At 34.6% G+C, this 12,698-nt stretch overlaps 1 protein-coding gene and 1 pseudogene across 1 annotated transcript; one reads left to right on the top strand and one right to left on the bottom strand.

The window, feature by feature from the left end:
- Positions 1-960: 960 nt before the first annotated feature.
- On the bottom strand, positions 961-3,167 carry LOC120157454 (annotated as a pseudogene).
- A 2,263-nt stretch (positions 3,168-5,430) lies between these two features.
- Positions 5,431-12,343, top strand: LOC120157436 (S-adenosylmethionine carrier 1, chloroplastic/mitochondrial-like). The gene is made up of 7 exons (XM_039168554.1): positions 5,431-5,493; positions 5,836-5,943; positions 7,230-7,312; positions 10,433-10,509; positions 10,818-10,908; positions 12,161-12,222; positions 12,308-12,343. The coding sequence occupies exons 1-6, from the start codon at positions 5,439-5,441 to the stop codon at positions 12,167-12,169; spliced, it is 423 nt and encodes a 140-aa protein (XP_039024485.1). The 5' UTR covers positions 5,431-5,438; the 3' UTR covers positions 12,170-12,222; positions 12,308-12,343.
- The last annotated feature ends 355 nt before the right edge of the window (positions 12,344-12,698 follow it).

The raw sequence follows: 12,698 nt of genomic DNA, 5'->3' as shown, positions 1-12,698 counted from the left end.
TATGTGTGACAAAATTCATTGAATAAAATATACATGTATGGCAAACATCAATTATTTATGATTAAAAAAAAGACTATAAGGTGAGATCGGAAATGTGTTTATGTTTAATTATTTTTAATATAATTGTTAATATTTATATTTAAATATCAGATTAAAAAATAAAAATATATTCATTTACTATCTATTTATTTGTTATTTATAAATAGATTTTTTAGTTGTTAACATAATATATATTTTTAAATATATTTGTTTAATGTTCATGAACATTATCATTTAGTCATATTTATTTAAGTGTTGAACATTATTGTTTAGCATGTTATTAAACACCAAATACACATGTTCATCAACATTAAACAAACAAACAAACACATATATTTTTAAATAAGTTAACATGATTCTTAATTTTTTATTTTTATTTTTGAAAAAAGGTATGATTTTAAAATTTTAAACGAACACAGATTGAACATAAATATATCTAAAAATAATTAAACTAATATCAACATACATTACATCTTTATATATATGTTTGTTAATATTAATAATATACAAATATGATAAAAATCCGATTAACATGGCATACTTCTTAGGGAAAGTTTTGCACCCATCTTTACTTGTGTATCTTTCTTTGACAATACTGTTACAAGGTGCCTATCAATCATAAATAAAATTCATTTAGTACTCAAGTTATTAAGTGATTTGAATCCACGTATCTTAATTTCTACTTTGATCCAATCGAAGGTACCAATATACTTTCAGGAAACAAATGAAAACCCAAAACTCAGAAGATTAAAAATTTATCAACACAAGCTTGGTTTATTCTATGTATAGTTTGTAAATCTATAGGTGTTATTTGTTAATATGGGATGGGCGCAATATGCCTTGGCTGGCCTCAGGGACTCGAGAGCAAGGACTTTCTTCAACCGGTATTGCCCCCATCCCAAGTTAGGTGTTCACCACCATTTAGTAAGGCACTTGTCAGCAAGCTAGGTTTATTCTACGTATAGTTTGAAAATCTATAGCTGCTATTTGTCATCATGGGGTGGGGGCAATGCCTTGGCTGGCCTCACAAACTCAGGGACTCGAGAGCAAGGGCTTTCTTCAACCAGTATTGCTTAAACCTCTGTCTATTTTGTTCACATGACCCTGTGCACACAACAACCCCGAAACAGGGCCGTGGCAGGGTTTTCGGGGGGCCTGTACAAATTCGTATAAAGGGGTCCCTATTTTCTAGATATATTCGATTTCGGGGCAATAATAGTGGCGTTTTCTTGACAAACGCCGCAATAAATCCATCTATAATGACGTTTTATCAATAAAGCCGCAATAATAGTGGTGTTTTTTTGAAAAAACGTCGCAATAGGTCTATCTATAGTGGCGTTTATTGGTAAAACGCCACTGTATATATGTTTTTTTTGGGGGCCATCTTTTGGGGGGCCTGCGCGGTCGCGCAGTTTGCGCCCCCCAGCCACGGCCCTGCCCCGAAATTAGTCCACGAAGAAACTCTCAAACCTGGAGTAAGATGATCTAAAAGAAATGAAAGACGGTGCCAGAAAAACTTACCGAGATAATTCCCCATAAGCCCCAGAACAGATGATTCACGAGAATGTATTTCTCTGCATCAGCAAGTAGTTGTTCTACTTCAGCATCACTGGATTCATTCCCTGCATTCAAGTATGTTAAAACCAGATACAATATGTAATTGTACCTAATACTCTTTGACACACACAGAGATTGACATAATTAACCTGCAGATGCTATATATGCACGGATGAATCTTCGGCGCTCCTCTGTATCTGTTGTACAAAATGCAGAAGGAAGAGGTAGGGTTAGACCCAAAAACGCCGGATGGTTTTGAAGTCAATGAATGAACTGGAGTTGGTTCTATATTGAAACAGTTACTGACCAGGGTATAAGGTGTAGTCCAAAAATATGTGGCGTGTCAGAATGATAATTTGCTGCCATTTCACAGAAGTGATTTGCAAGATCATAAGCAACAGGATTGTAACTTGAATACTCATAGTCCTACAAGAAGGGAATAAATTATTCCTTAGAACATACATAGTCGGTGCGAAAATTCATTTATGTATCCTGCAAATGTCTTTTTTAACTAACAATTTGGAAGTGAAACAAGATAAGCTAAAATTATGTGAAATCAAAGAAGACTGCTCAATTTCAACTTGGCTGATCAGTATACAGTACGACCAGTACAGAGATGTCATTAAATCAAAGCAGAAACATTGCCATGGAATGTACAGACATAAATGTGGTGGGCTATAAACTCAATTCAAATGCAACTTTAGCAGTTACCCCTTTGACAACAGGCCAAACAGCAAGAAAGTTGATACCGAAAAGAATGCTATGATAACCTCTAGAACCGAAAGTGCTGTATAGAAGTCGCATTCACAAAAGATATGAACCGAATCGGATACTTACGATTAGGATGATTGCTCTTGTTTCTTATCCATCATTATGTTACCGTATTGCAAATCATTGTGACAAAACCCAATTTCCTGATCTCCCTGTGATAACTCTTTCTCCAGGGTGCTGATTTCATCTCCCAAAGCATCCAAGCCGAATTCTTTTGCGGCTTCCGGGGAACTCAATTTCTTTGCCTGACCAAGCCAGATCCTGGCAAGGAACAAAAGCGGTTTAGATATCTCAACTCATGAGTCTAAAAGCACTAATATTAAATGTACATAGTAGTACCTCAATCGCTTCCAAAGTACATCGTTGGGACCAGGCATGTCAAGATTGTGGAACTCGCTCAATTTAGCTGCTATAAGGGAAGATATTTCAGGGTCACGGAGGTCTGCGGCGGATAGTGTCTGATAAAGATCGAAAAGAGAAACAGATCAAATTAAGTTAGGTTCCGAAAGCTTTGGCTTGAAACTGAAGCAATTAGCATAGGGCACCAAATATTAGACGTTAAAATGATTAAAAAGATTTTATTAAGAGAAGATATGGCATACCCTGGCATGAATGAACTCCTCAATCCTTCCATCTCGAAATGGACCAAGAAGCTTAGGTCCTTGACCATGCTTGGACATGCACTCAAAGGTCCTAATCTCATCATCCCTATTGAAAAACACTTCCACGCCTTCACCATAAACCCGGACCAACACTTTCTGATGAAGATCGCCGTGTGTTGTCGGCCGGTTTATCTGATATACGCGGTAGAAAACCCGGTAGAAAAAAATAATATTTTAAGTAACGCTTTACCGGATATGTTACCAAAACCGGTAAAACGTCCAAAAATAACAAAACCGTAGAAATAACAATGTTTTCGGTAAATTTTTACCAATTTTATTTAAAAAATAATAACAAAATGGTAATATTAATTTTTAACGATATATTAAAGCTATCGCACGTGATTATTTATCTATCTCATCTCATCTTTTTGCGGCTTATAATTTATTCAAAGTTGATTCCTTCAAGTTTTTCTTTGAACTTTGTATTCATTATTCGGTCCACTGTGGACCAACTTTGTATTCATTATTCGGTCCACTGTGGACCTATAAGTTGTATTCAGAGATAGATCAAGAGGTGTTGAGTGTGATCATTTAAAAAAAATTAAATTTTCCTAAAATTTTTATATACATTTTTTGTATATTTAATGATATCCAAATTTATATTTTCTAAAAATCTATAATTGCATACACTTTAAATTTTTAATACAATTTTTTTAAAAAATATACTTATAATATAGAATTTTATGCCCGCTAGTTTTATAATTTTATTAACTATCGTTGAAAATGAGGAAATGATTTTAGACCCATAAACGAATAGAGTGTATTCGTGTTCGTTCATTTAACTTTAGCTGAACAAAGGAACTAGCACGAACAACTAAATGAACGAAAATTATTTTTCGTGTTCGTTCATTAAGTAATGTAGCTTGTTTGTGTTCGTTCATGTTTGCTCGTTAAAGTGATAAACGAACACAAATGAATGAACGTAAATGAACAAAAACGAATGAACATAAACAAATGTAAACAAACATAAACGAACGAACATAAAATTAATCAGGTTTATCTCTAAAAAGGGTTCTTTCCTTTCAAATGATTTTATGATATATTTTCTTTAATTGATTTGGGTATTTTTTATTTAGGTTTAAAATTAATTATATTTTAAAATATTAACAGATTTAAAGTTAAAATTTGCTAGGTTTTAATATTTTAAACGGATTTATAGATTCTGTTGAATATAAATGAACGAACATAAACGAACTAATATAAATAAACCAACATAAATAGACGAACGAATTACCGGATGTTCACGGACATAAATGAACGAACGAACTCCTTATTCATATTCACTCATTTAATTAAACAAATATAAAATCTTGTCTATGTTTATTCTTTTAACAAATAACGAACGTAAACATAAATGAACTTTCGTAGAACTGTTCGTTTACGTACTTAAATGAGACGTAGGAAATAATGTAAAATTCATTGGCTTTGTTGTTCTAAACATCAAACGTAGCCTAAATTACCCATCTAAGAAAACTTTTAGCCCAACCCAAAAGTTTTTATAAATATATTAATTAACTTATAGACTTCATAGACTTGAAATAAGGGGGGGGGGATCATGAACTTGATATAATATGAAGTAAGTTTTTTTATTGAATTGGTGTCGAATATTAATTTAATAAATATATAATATATTAATCAATAAAACATAAATTTTAGATAAAAAATTTCAATAGAAAATTATACTCAAACTAAAAATTAAATTTTAAAAAAATTAATCTCTATACAATTAGAACGGTTCGGAATCGGAACACATTGATTTACTCTCTTTTTTACCATCTCTATAAAATTAAAATAAGAGTGATTTCATAAAATTTAGGGTTGAGCCATTTGAGAAATTTAAAAAAAATAATTCAAACCTGATTATGAGGTTTGATTTTTTAATTTGCGGATTGGTTTAGGTTCAATTTTAAAAAATAAATATATAATTTAGTTTAATTTAAATTTTTTCATATGAAAACTGTTTGAATCAAATCAAATCGAATTAAAAAGATAAAAGAAAATAAGTATCCGAAACAAGTTTATTTTGAATTTATTATAAGACAAATTTAAATAAATAAAATCTACATTTAAATTAATATATTTTCACTTTATTTAAGCTTTACATTTATCTATTTATGGCGAGTTTAATCAAAAATGGTAAAATCAAATCGAATTGAACTAAAAACCATGATTTTTATAACATTCCATTTCAATTTTAATTTTAAAAATCAGCAAAATCGATTCGATTAGATTCATTCGATTCGATTCGTATTTTAATAAAAAGTTACACCAAACCCCAGCGAAAACCCTTTGATCAGTAGCTTTGTTTCTCCCTCGTTGCCGGTTGCGCAGTCCTAAACACACAACCAAATCTATCCATTGTTATCGCCGCCACTAAAAAAGGTTGTAGAATAACCGCAATCTGAGGTAATGGATCCTCAATCTTTGTCGTCTAACGTGTCAATTTCTCACAAAATCTCATCTGGTTGCTCTTTTCTTTTTAACTATCTTCTAAACTTGAATTGTTTTGTTCTTCGTGTTTTTGCCTTTCCATTTCGGTTCTAATTTATCAACTATAAATTTGGATTCTCTAAGAGTACCCAAATCAGGAAATTTGGTTATCATTTGACTATTTGTTTTAGTTTTCATTCTGGGTTAGTTCCAATTTGATCAATGATAAATTTGGATCCTTCAGGAGAACCCAAATCTGGAAACATTGTTCTCTTTTTAAAATGTGTTAATTTTTCATGAAATCTTTTTGGTTTTGTGACTATTTTAAGCTGTTTGTTGTTTTGCCAGTTTTTAAACAAATGCTGTTTTTTTGCAGATGGATTGAAATATAAGAAATGTGATTTTCCGAAACAAGAAAATAGGTTGCTGGATTCAGTTCGTGCAAGAGAGGACAATCCATTTGATATTGTTGGTGTTTTTTATGGTAATACCGGTCTATAATTACTCATATTTTCTTTGGTTGTTGTTCCCAGTCTCTTTTAATGCTTGAGATTCATCACTGTGTGCTTACTGTTAGAACTATGTCTTGAAGCAAACTGTAATTGGTGCTCTTTCAGACACGTGCTATAACTTATAATTAGGAACGCAAGGAAAAGTTGTTCAAGTAGTTCGAAAGTTGAAACATGAATGAGGTCAAATGTAATTTTGTTCTAAACTTTCAAGCCAATTTAATATAAGGAATTTAATATGAGGTCAAATGATTTTCCCATTTTGGCTCTAAATAACTTGGAATGAAAGTCTAAGGCCATCTCCAGCCCTCATCTCTACTCTACAACATATCTATCTCTACTCTAAAGATGAAACAATAATTCATCTGTAGCACTATCTCTACATTACCACCAACTCTACTTTATTCACAATATCTAACTATTATAATATTGATTTTGTAAATATAAAATAGAACATATACATTTCTAAAAAATATCAAGATAAAAAGCATAAATAAAACATTCATAAATAACATTGCGAAAATACAAATAAATAAGAAAATTACAATTAATAATAATAATACGAAAAACATAAGTTACATAATTATTTATTTTAATTCTTCGAATTAGAATATTCATTCCACAAATTAAAAGGAAAATAACAAAATAAAATAAAAAAACAAAAACAAAAACCAAAAACCAAAAATCATAAAAGAAAAAACTTTTTTGTAGTGTTGCTACAGTAGCACGCTACATGTAGCATGCAGTTTCATTGTTCTTCAAAGTGGAGATGAATTTGGCGCAGCGTTGGAGACTCCAAAGTGGAGATTTAATTCCACTCCAGCGCAGCGCTGGAGTTGCTCTAAATGAAGTTATGCAAATAAGTTACAGTAGTTTGCTTATTTTTCATGATAATGCAGCTTCTTTATAGCTAGTTGTTGCTAAGTGGTCGAACTGTTTACATGAAAATATAGATTGTTCAAGAGATCATTTACAATGCAATTTTTGGTTTCGACGGAAAAGCAGAGCATACATTTGTCCCATTGGCAATATTTTTCTTGAAAATTTGGTCGATATTTTGTTTTCTGTTTTTGAGAAATCACTGCTTGAGTGTTCTACATCTTGAGCTCGTGTCATGAATTCCTTCTATGGCATCGAATCTGGTCCCCGCATTGCGGGACTTTCCCCAAGTTCTTGGTCAGTTGTAGGAAATGCCCTTATTTAATCATGGTTGGAAGCAGAATAGCAGATCTTTCTAAAGGTTTTTTATGCATTTTTGCAGAAAGTATCATAGCTGGAGCTACTGCTGGTGGTGTTGTGGAAGCAGCTCTGTACCCAATTGATACAATAAAAACTCGACTCCAGGTTAGTTGAATTAATGGTTCATTATTTAATCATTTCCTGTACTTGTTGCGAGATAAATCCTCTTTCATATGTTCTACTTGTTAATTTTGAATGATGAAGCACCATGTCTAGTGTTTTACTATATAAAGTTGTTTTGTTTGACTGTCTATTGCTATGACTCAAGGTTTACCTTACTGTAATTTTTTTCTCTTTGGAATCGGTTATATAGAGATGCTATTAAGGGCAGAAGACAGAAATGGTTTTTATTTAAGGACTGTTCTTACACAATGTTTTTCCTTAGTTTTTTGTCAGCCAGCCTTCTGTATACTCTTAAACATCTGGCCTTATTTAACGTTTACTTACAATACCTGGTTCCTCTTTGAATACCTGTGATTTTTTTTTTTTGATAGAAGTTGGAGGTCTCATTAAAAACCCCCTTCATGCTTTCCAGAATACTATCAAGTATCTGAAAAGTAGCTGAAGGAGGAAAATAGTACCTCTGATTTCATTAGCACACAACAAACATTACAAGAAAGGAATATTACAACAGCTTTTTTTTTATAGGAATTGAAGGCCTCGTTAAAAACTTCCTTCTTGATTACGAGAGCTTGTAGAAAAGCTCCTTAATCAGCGGAAGGAGGAAAAGAGTGCCTTAAGATTTCATAACCATAGAAAACATAAGATACAACCAGAAAAGCCTCCCCCAACATAAACAAACAACCCAAAACAGCCAGAAGAACCCTAAACAGCAACACTAACACAGCGAAATTCAACTAAGCTAAACCGACAGTCACAAAAATGACTGACCAGAATTAACACCTTAACTACCCGAAAACCAACACAAAAACAAAACAATTACAGCAGAAGCCGAAAATCATAGCTAACTCAAACCATAAAATCCAAAATCAAAAACAAAAAGCCCTGAACTGCCACTCAACGAGTACAAGACTCTTCTTCCGCATTACTGCCTCTTCTGCCTAACTGCCTCTTCTAGCTCGACATGTCGACAAAGACCATCCAAAACTCCAACTATAGAGCCTTCAAGATCAGAAAAAACTCCCTCTCCATGCACCTTCCTCTGAGACTTCTTGCTTTGACTTTAACGAGGCTTCCTTTGATGAGCAGAGAATTTTTCTTGAAAATTTCGGAGAGAACTAAATATAGCATTTCTCTCTCCTCCAAAGCTGTTTCTTTCTGACGCCCAACCACTTTCTCGGAATTCAACAGCCCCATCCCCTGACCAGCAGGCAGATCCTCGTGCACAGCTGTCCCACTAACCGAACAAACAATCGGGAACTCCAAGAACCTATTACTATTTAATAAAACCTTGGTCTGCCGAGAATCAACATTCCTAATTGGAGCCAAACGCCTCCCACTAACAGCAAGAGACATGTGCTGCACATCTTTCGAAATTGCACTATCAACTCTAGCATCACACACTTCCAAACCTGATCTCACATGAACCCCACTAGCTTCCTTCAAAATATTAAAATCAGCACTCCTTTGGCCAACTGAACCGAGCGTAGCTTCCCCCATTACTGTTTGTCTGGTTATCACAAAACGACAGCTTATGCCCATGCACATTAGTCCCCACTTGCGCCCCCTAGCTACCTCCAAAGAATTAAAAGTGCCGCTCAACTGGCAATCAGACCCATGCGCAGCTGTACCGTAACGGACTGTCGGGGACACAACTTCCACAGCCCTTACCTCATCGGAACATGGACCATTTCCTACATCCTCGGCACCTGAACCACACATACCACCACCAGAATGCATGCCTTCAAAACACGCTCGAGTTTCTAGCTGAACTTCCTTAATATTAGTGGAATCAAGATTAACTCCAGAAATCGTTCCAGCATCTACCACCAACTCGGAAGGCTTAAACGGCGAGACACCACAAAGCTCCCCCTCCGTGGGCAACGGGGCTGCTACTGACGTTTCCAACAGAGACGAATCAATCCAGACGGAATCTGGGCTAAAGCAAGGTTCAAACTCAGAAACAAAAATTGTAAAAGACTGTTCACCAACTTTCAAGACACAGGATTCTTCCAATCGATCTTTGCGGTTCGTAATGATCTGAAAACAGGCCCTATCAAACGAGCCAGGATTAACGGTTCCTTCGTCAATGGAGATAAGAGCTCCCCATTTTTCTGCTATGTTCTTGAAAGTTGAATGGCACCACACAAACGGAGGGATCCCTCTACACGATAACCATGCCCGTCGACTGCTACACCGAAAGTTTTCCGACCACAGATCCACTTTGGCAAAGCATTTATTCAACGCTCCAATATGATTTTTTAGGGTATAGTCCCTACTCTCTTCATCTTCAAATATAATCAAAATAGCTAAACCACTTAACCTCATAATTTTCGGGCCGAATATGCCTTCCTTGTGCATAATAGCAGCTAGCTCTTTCATTTTTAAAAATTTTCTACTCCAACCAACCAAACAATCTCTAAGAGTAATGAGCTTATCCTCGTCAACTACACCAATAATTGGCGCCTCTTTGACATCCGCCTCACTGCTCTTGACCACAACTGAATTTGAACTAGAATACTTTTTCCTCCAGAAAACATCACGAGGTTGAAATCTCGCCATGAACACTCTAACCTTTTTATCTTGAATCCAAGATCTATCGGCACAGAGGATAGCCCTTCTCGCGTCCTCCACTCTAGAAAATCGGACAAAACCGAACCGACTACCTCCCTTGCTTCTTTTGCTAGGAATGAAAGAATCGACCACCTCGCCATATTTATCGAACAATAACCTAAGACCTTGATAATGAAGACAATCTGGAATATTGAAAATAATAACTGTAGCACAATTCTTCCCACCATATCTTCTCAACTGACTCGCCATTAAAGGATTCGAAAGTGATAAAGAAAGAAAATTTTGAAAAACGCCTAAATTTTTTCGACCCAAAATCACTTTTAAGCAGCAGTTAATATTACAACAGCTTAAACCTCTCCTAAACCAGAAAACCCACTCCATCTTAAGGATCTGGTAGGATTACCAAGATAAACACCTCCCCCTACACGATCAACTCTTACTACCCCATCCCTTGCCTTGCTAGCTCGTCTGCTTTTGCATTTACCCTAATACCTGTGATTAAGTGTCCATAATCCGCTGTTCTTATGGTAGGCATCCCGTGGTGGAAGAAAAGTTATTTTAAAGGGTCTTTATTCTGGATTGGGTGGAAACCTTGCTGGCGTTTTGCCGTAAGTATCTTTGTTGCAAATTGTATAATCCTTGTTATTTCATGCCCAAAATGAGGTTTAAGTTAGACATACCATATGTACTTTGAAAGTATAGTTCCATTTATATTTCTTGTGAAACTAATAAAAGCTTGTCGGGTAACTTCAACTCCACAAACCTTGATTCTACAATTCCAGAAATCCTTTTTCTCCTAATTGATTCACCACTTTTGCACCCTCAATTTTGCAGCTCTTTAATAGCTCTCTACTGTTCTCACAAATTTATTTTTTGGTTTATTGACATTTTAGCTGATAGACTTTCTTATCCACAGGGCTTCAGCTATATTTCTTGGTGTATATGAACCTGCAAAGCAGAAGTTGTTGAAAACCTTTCCTGAAAACCTGAGTGCTTTTGCTCATTTGGTAAGTTTTATTTTTAACAAACAGCAAATTGGTAGACGAGTACCAGTAAAATTTATTTTTCGGATATTCGGATAATCCGAAATAGAGAATTTTTCGATCTGTATGCTATCCGACTATCCAAAATTTTTATCAGATATCCAATCCGAATTATCCCAAAAAAAATTGGATCGGACCATCAGATAAACAGATAGGATTATTTGGATCGGATATTTTTGCACACCCCTAAAGTATCAGTTTGCAACAGCATCCTTCCATGTTTAAATTGAATTCAATTATTGTGTAAATGATGACACTGAAATATTACTCTTACTCTTAGATATTTTGAAACCTCGTTTTACTCTTTCCGTATTTTGTTTTCTATCATTTTTGTTGTTGTTAAAGGCATGCGTCTAGGTGCTCTTAGGCAATGTGTCTTAGACAACAAACGCACCTCATATCATTTAAAACATGGCATGTTTATCAGGTGCACGTCTAGTGTGCCCATGCTCCCTTTTTTATTAAGCGATAGGCGCAGCTAGAAACCCTGTTTGATTGAAGTTCTTTTCAATCTTTTTTTTTTTCATTAATTGTACTTTAATTGTGAAAAAAGGGGATGAAATCAAACTCTCTACTTCTCAGTTTTTACATTTTTTGTTTATTATCATAATATCATACATTCTGAGCTTATTTTATATGCACAAACACTAGTACATATTGCACCTTACTTAGGAAATTCTAGGGCCCAGGCCCAGCCCAATACATGTGTCAGATGGGCCTTAGCCCAGGGCAGCATGCTTGAGGGGACTTCAGTTTTCTAGTGTTTATTATCAGTATTGACTTGTTTACCTGAATAAGTATCCTTTGTCGTTTTTCATTTGTGGTAAACTATTTTTAAAAAAAATTCTGTAACGTTTACAGACACAAAGAGACCTGAATGATCCTGAGAATGCCATAATTGTTGCTTTTGCTGGTAAATTGTATTGAGCAGTTTAAGATATCTATTATATGTATATTTTAAATTTGTTTTACATTTAGAGTTGGTAATAGGGTATTATTATTACTTCCGGCTTGGAGTAGATGTTGATCATAATTCCAGAAAGCATACATTCTTATTTTCTTATTGCTAGAATTATGATGTTGATCATAATTCCAGAAAACATACATTCTTGTTTTCTTTTTGATAGAATTGTGATGTTGATCATAATTCCAGAAAACATACATTCTTATTTTCTTATTGCTAGAATTATGATGTTGATCATAATTCCATATTCAGGTGCCATAACTAGAGCTGTGACGACCCCTCTTGACGTTATAAAAACTCGATTAATGGTCCAGGTCAACTACCTTTACCTTCTTGTTTGGTGAAAGGCATTAGAGTTTCATCCTACTTCAAATCTATGCCTCTCTTTTTTTCTTTCAGGGATCATCAAAGCAGTATAAAGGGATTCTTGATTGTAAGAAACACTGAAAGATCATGTTGGAGTCGGAAACATAATTGTCTTGGCGCCTGAAATTGTGAAAGCTGCAGCAGATTCACCTCTATTTATTTTGAGTTCTGCCATTGTTTTGTGCAGGGTATGGGACCAAGGGTACTGTGGACAGGGATCGGTGGTTCGATTTTCTTCGGTGTTCTTGAAAAAACGAAGGAAATGCTGGCTAAAAAGCGCCCGGAAAATCAGAAGCCGTTTTAACTCGATCAATATTAACTTCAACTGACGGACATATATCATTTTTGTTTTTGCCTAGGTGACTGATATGTTGATAAATTTGTCCAAATCTTTTTTATCTTTCACTTTATAGTATGTTCTACT

This window comes from Hibiscus syriacus, unplaced genomic scaffold (assembly GCF_006381635.1).
Source record: "Hibiscus syriacus cultivar Baekdansim isolate YM2019G1 unplaced genomic scaffold, ASM638163v2 tig00111272_pilon, whole genome shotgun sequence".
NCBI classification, from domain to species: Eukaryota; Viridiplantae; Streptophyta; class Magnoliopsida; order Malvales; family Malvaceae; genus Hibiscus; species Hibiscus syriacus.
This window is presented reverse-complemented; position numbering and strand designations above follow the sequence as displayed.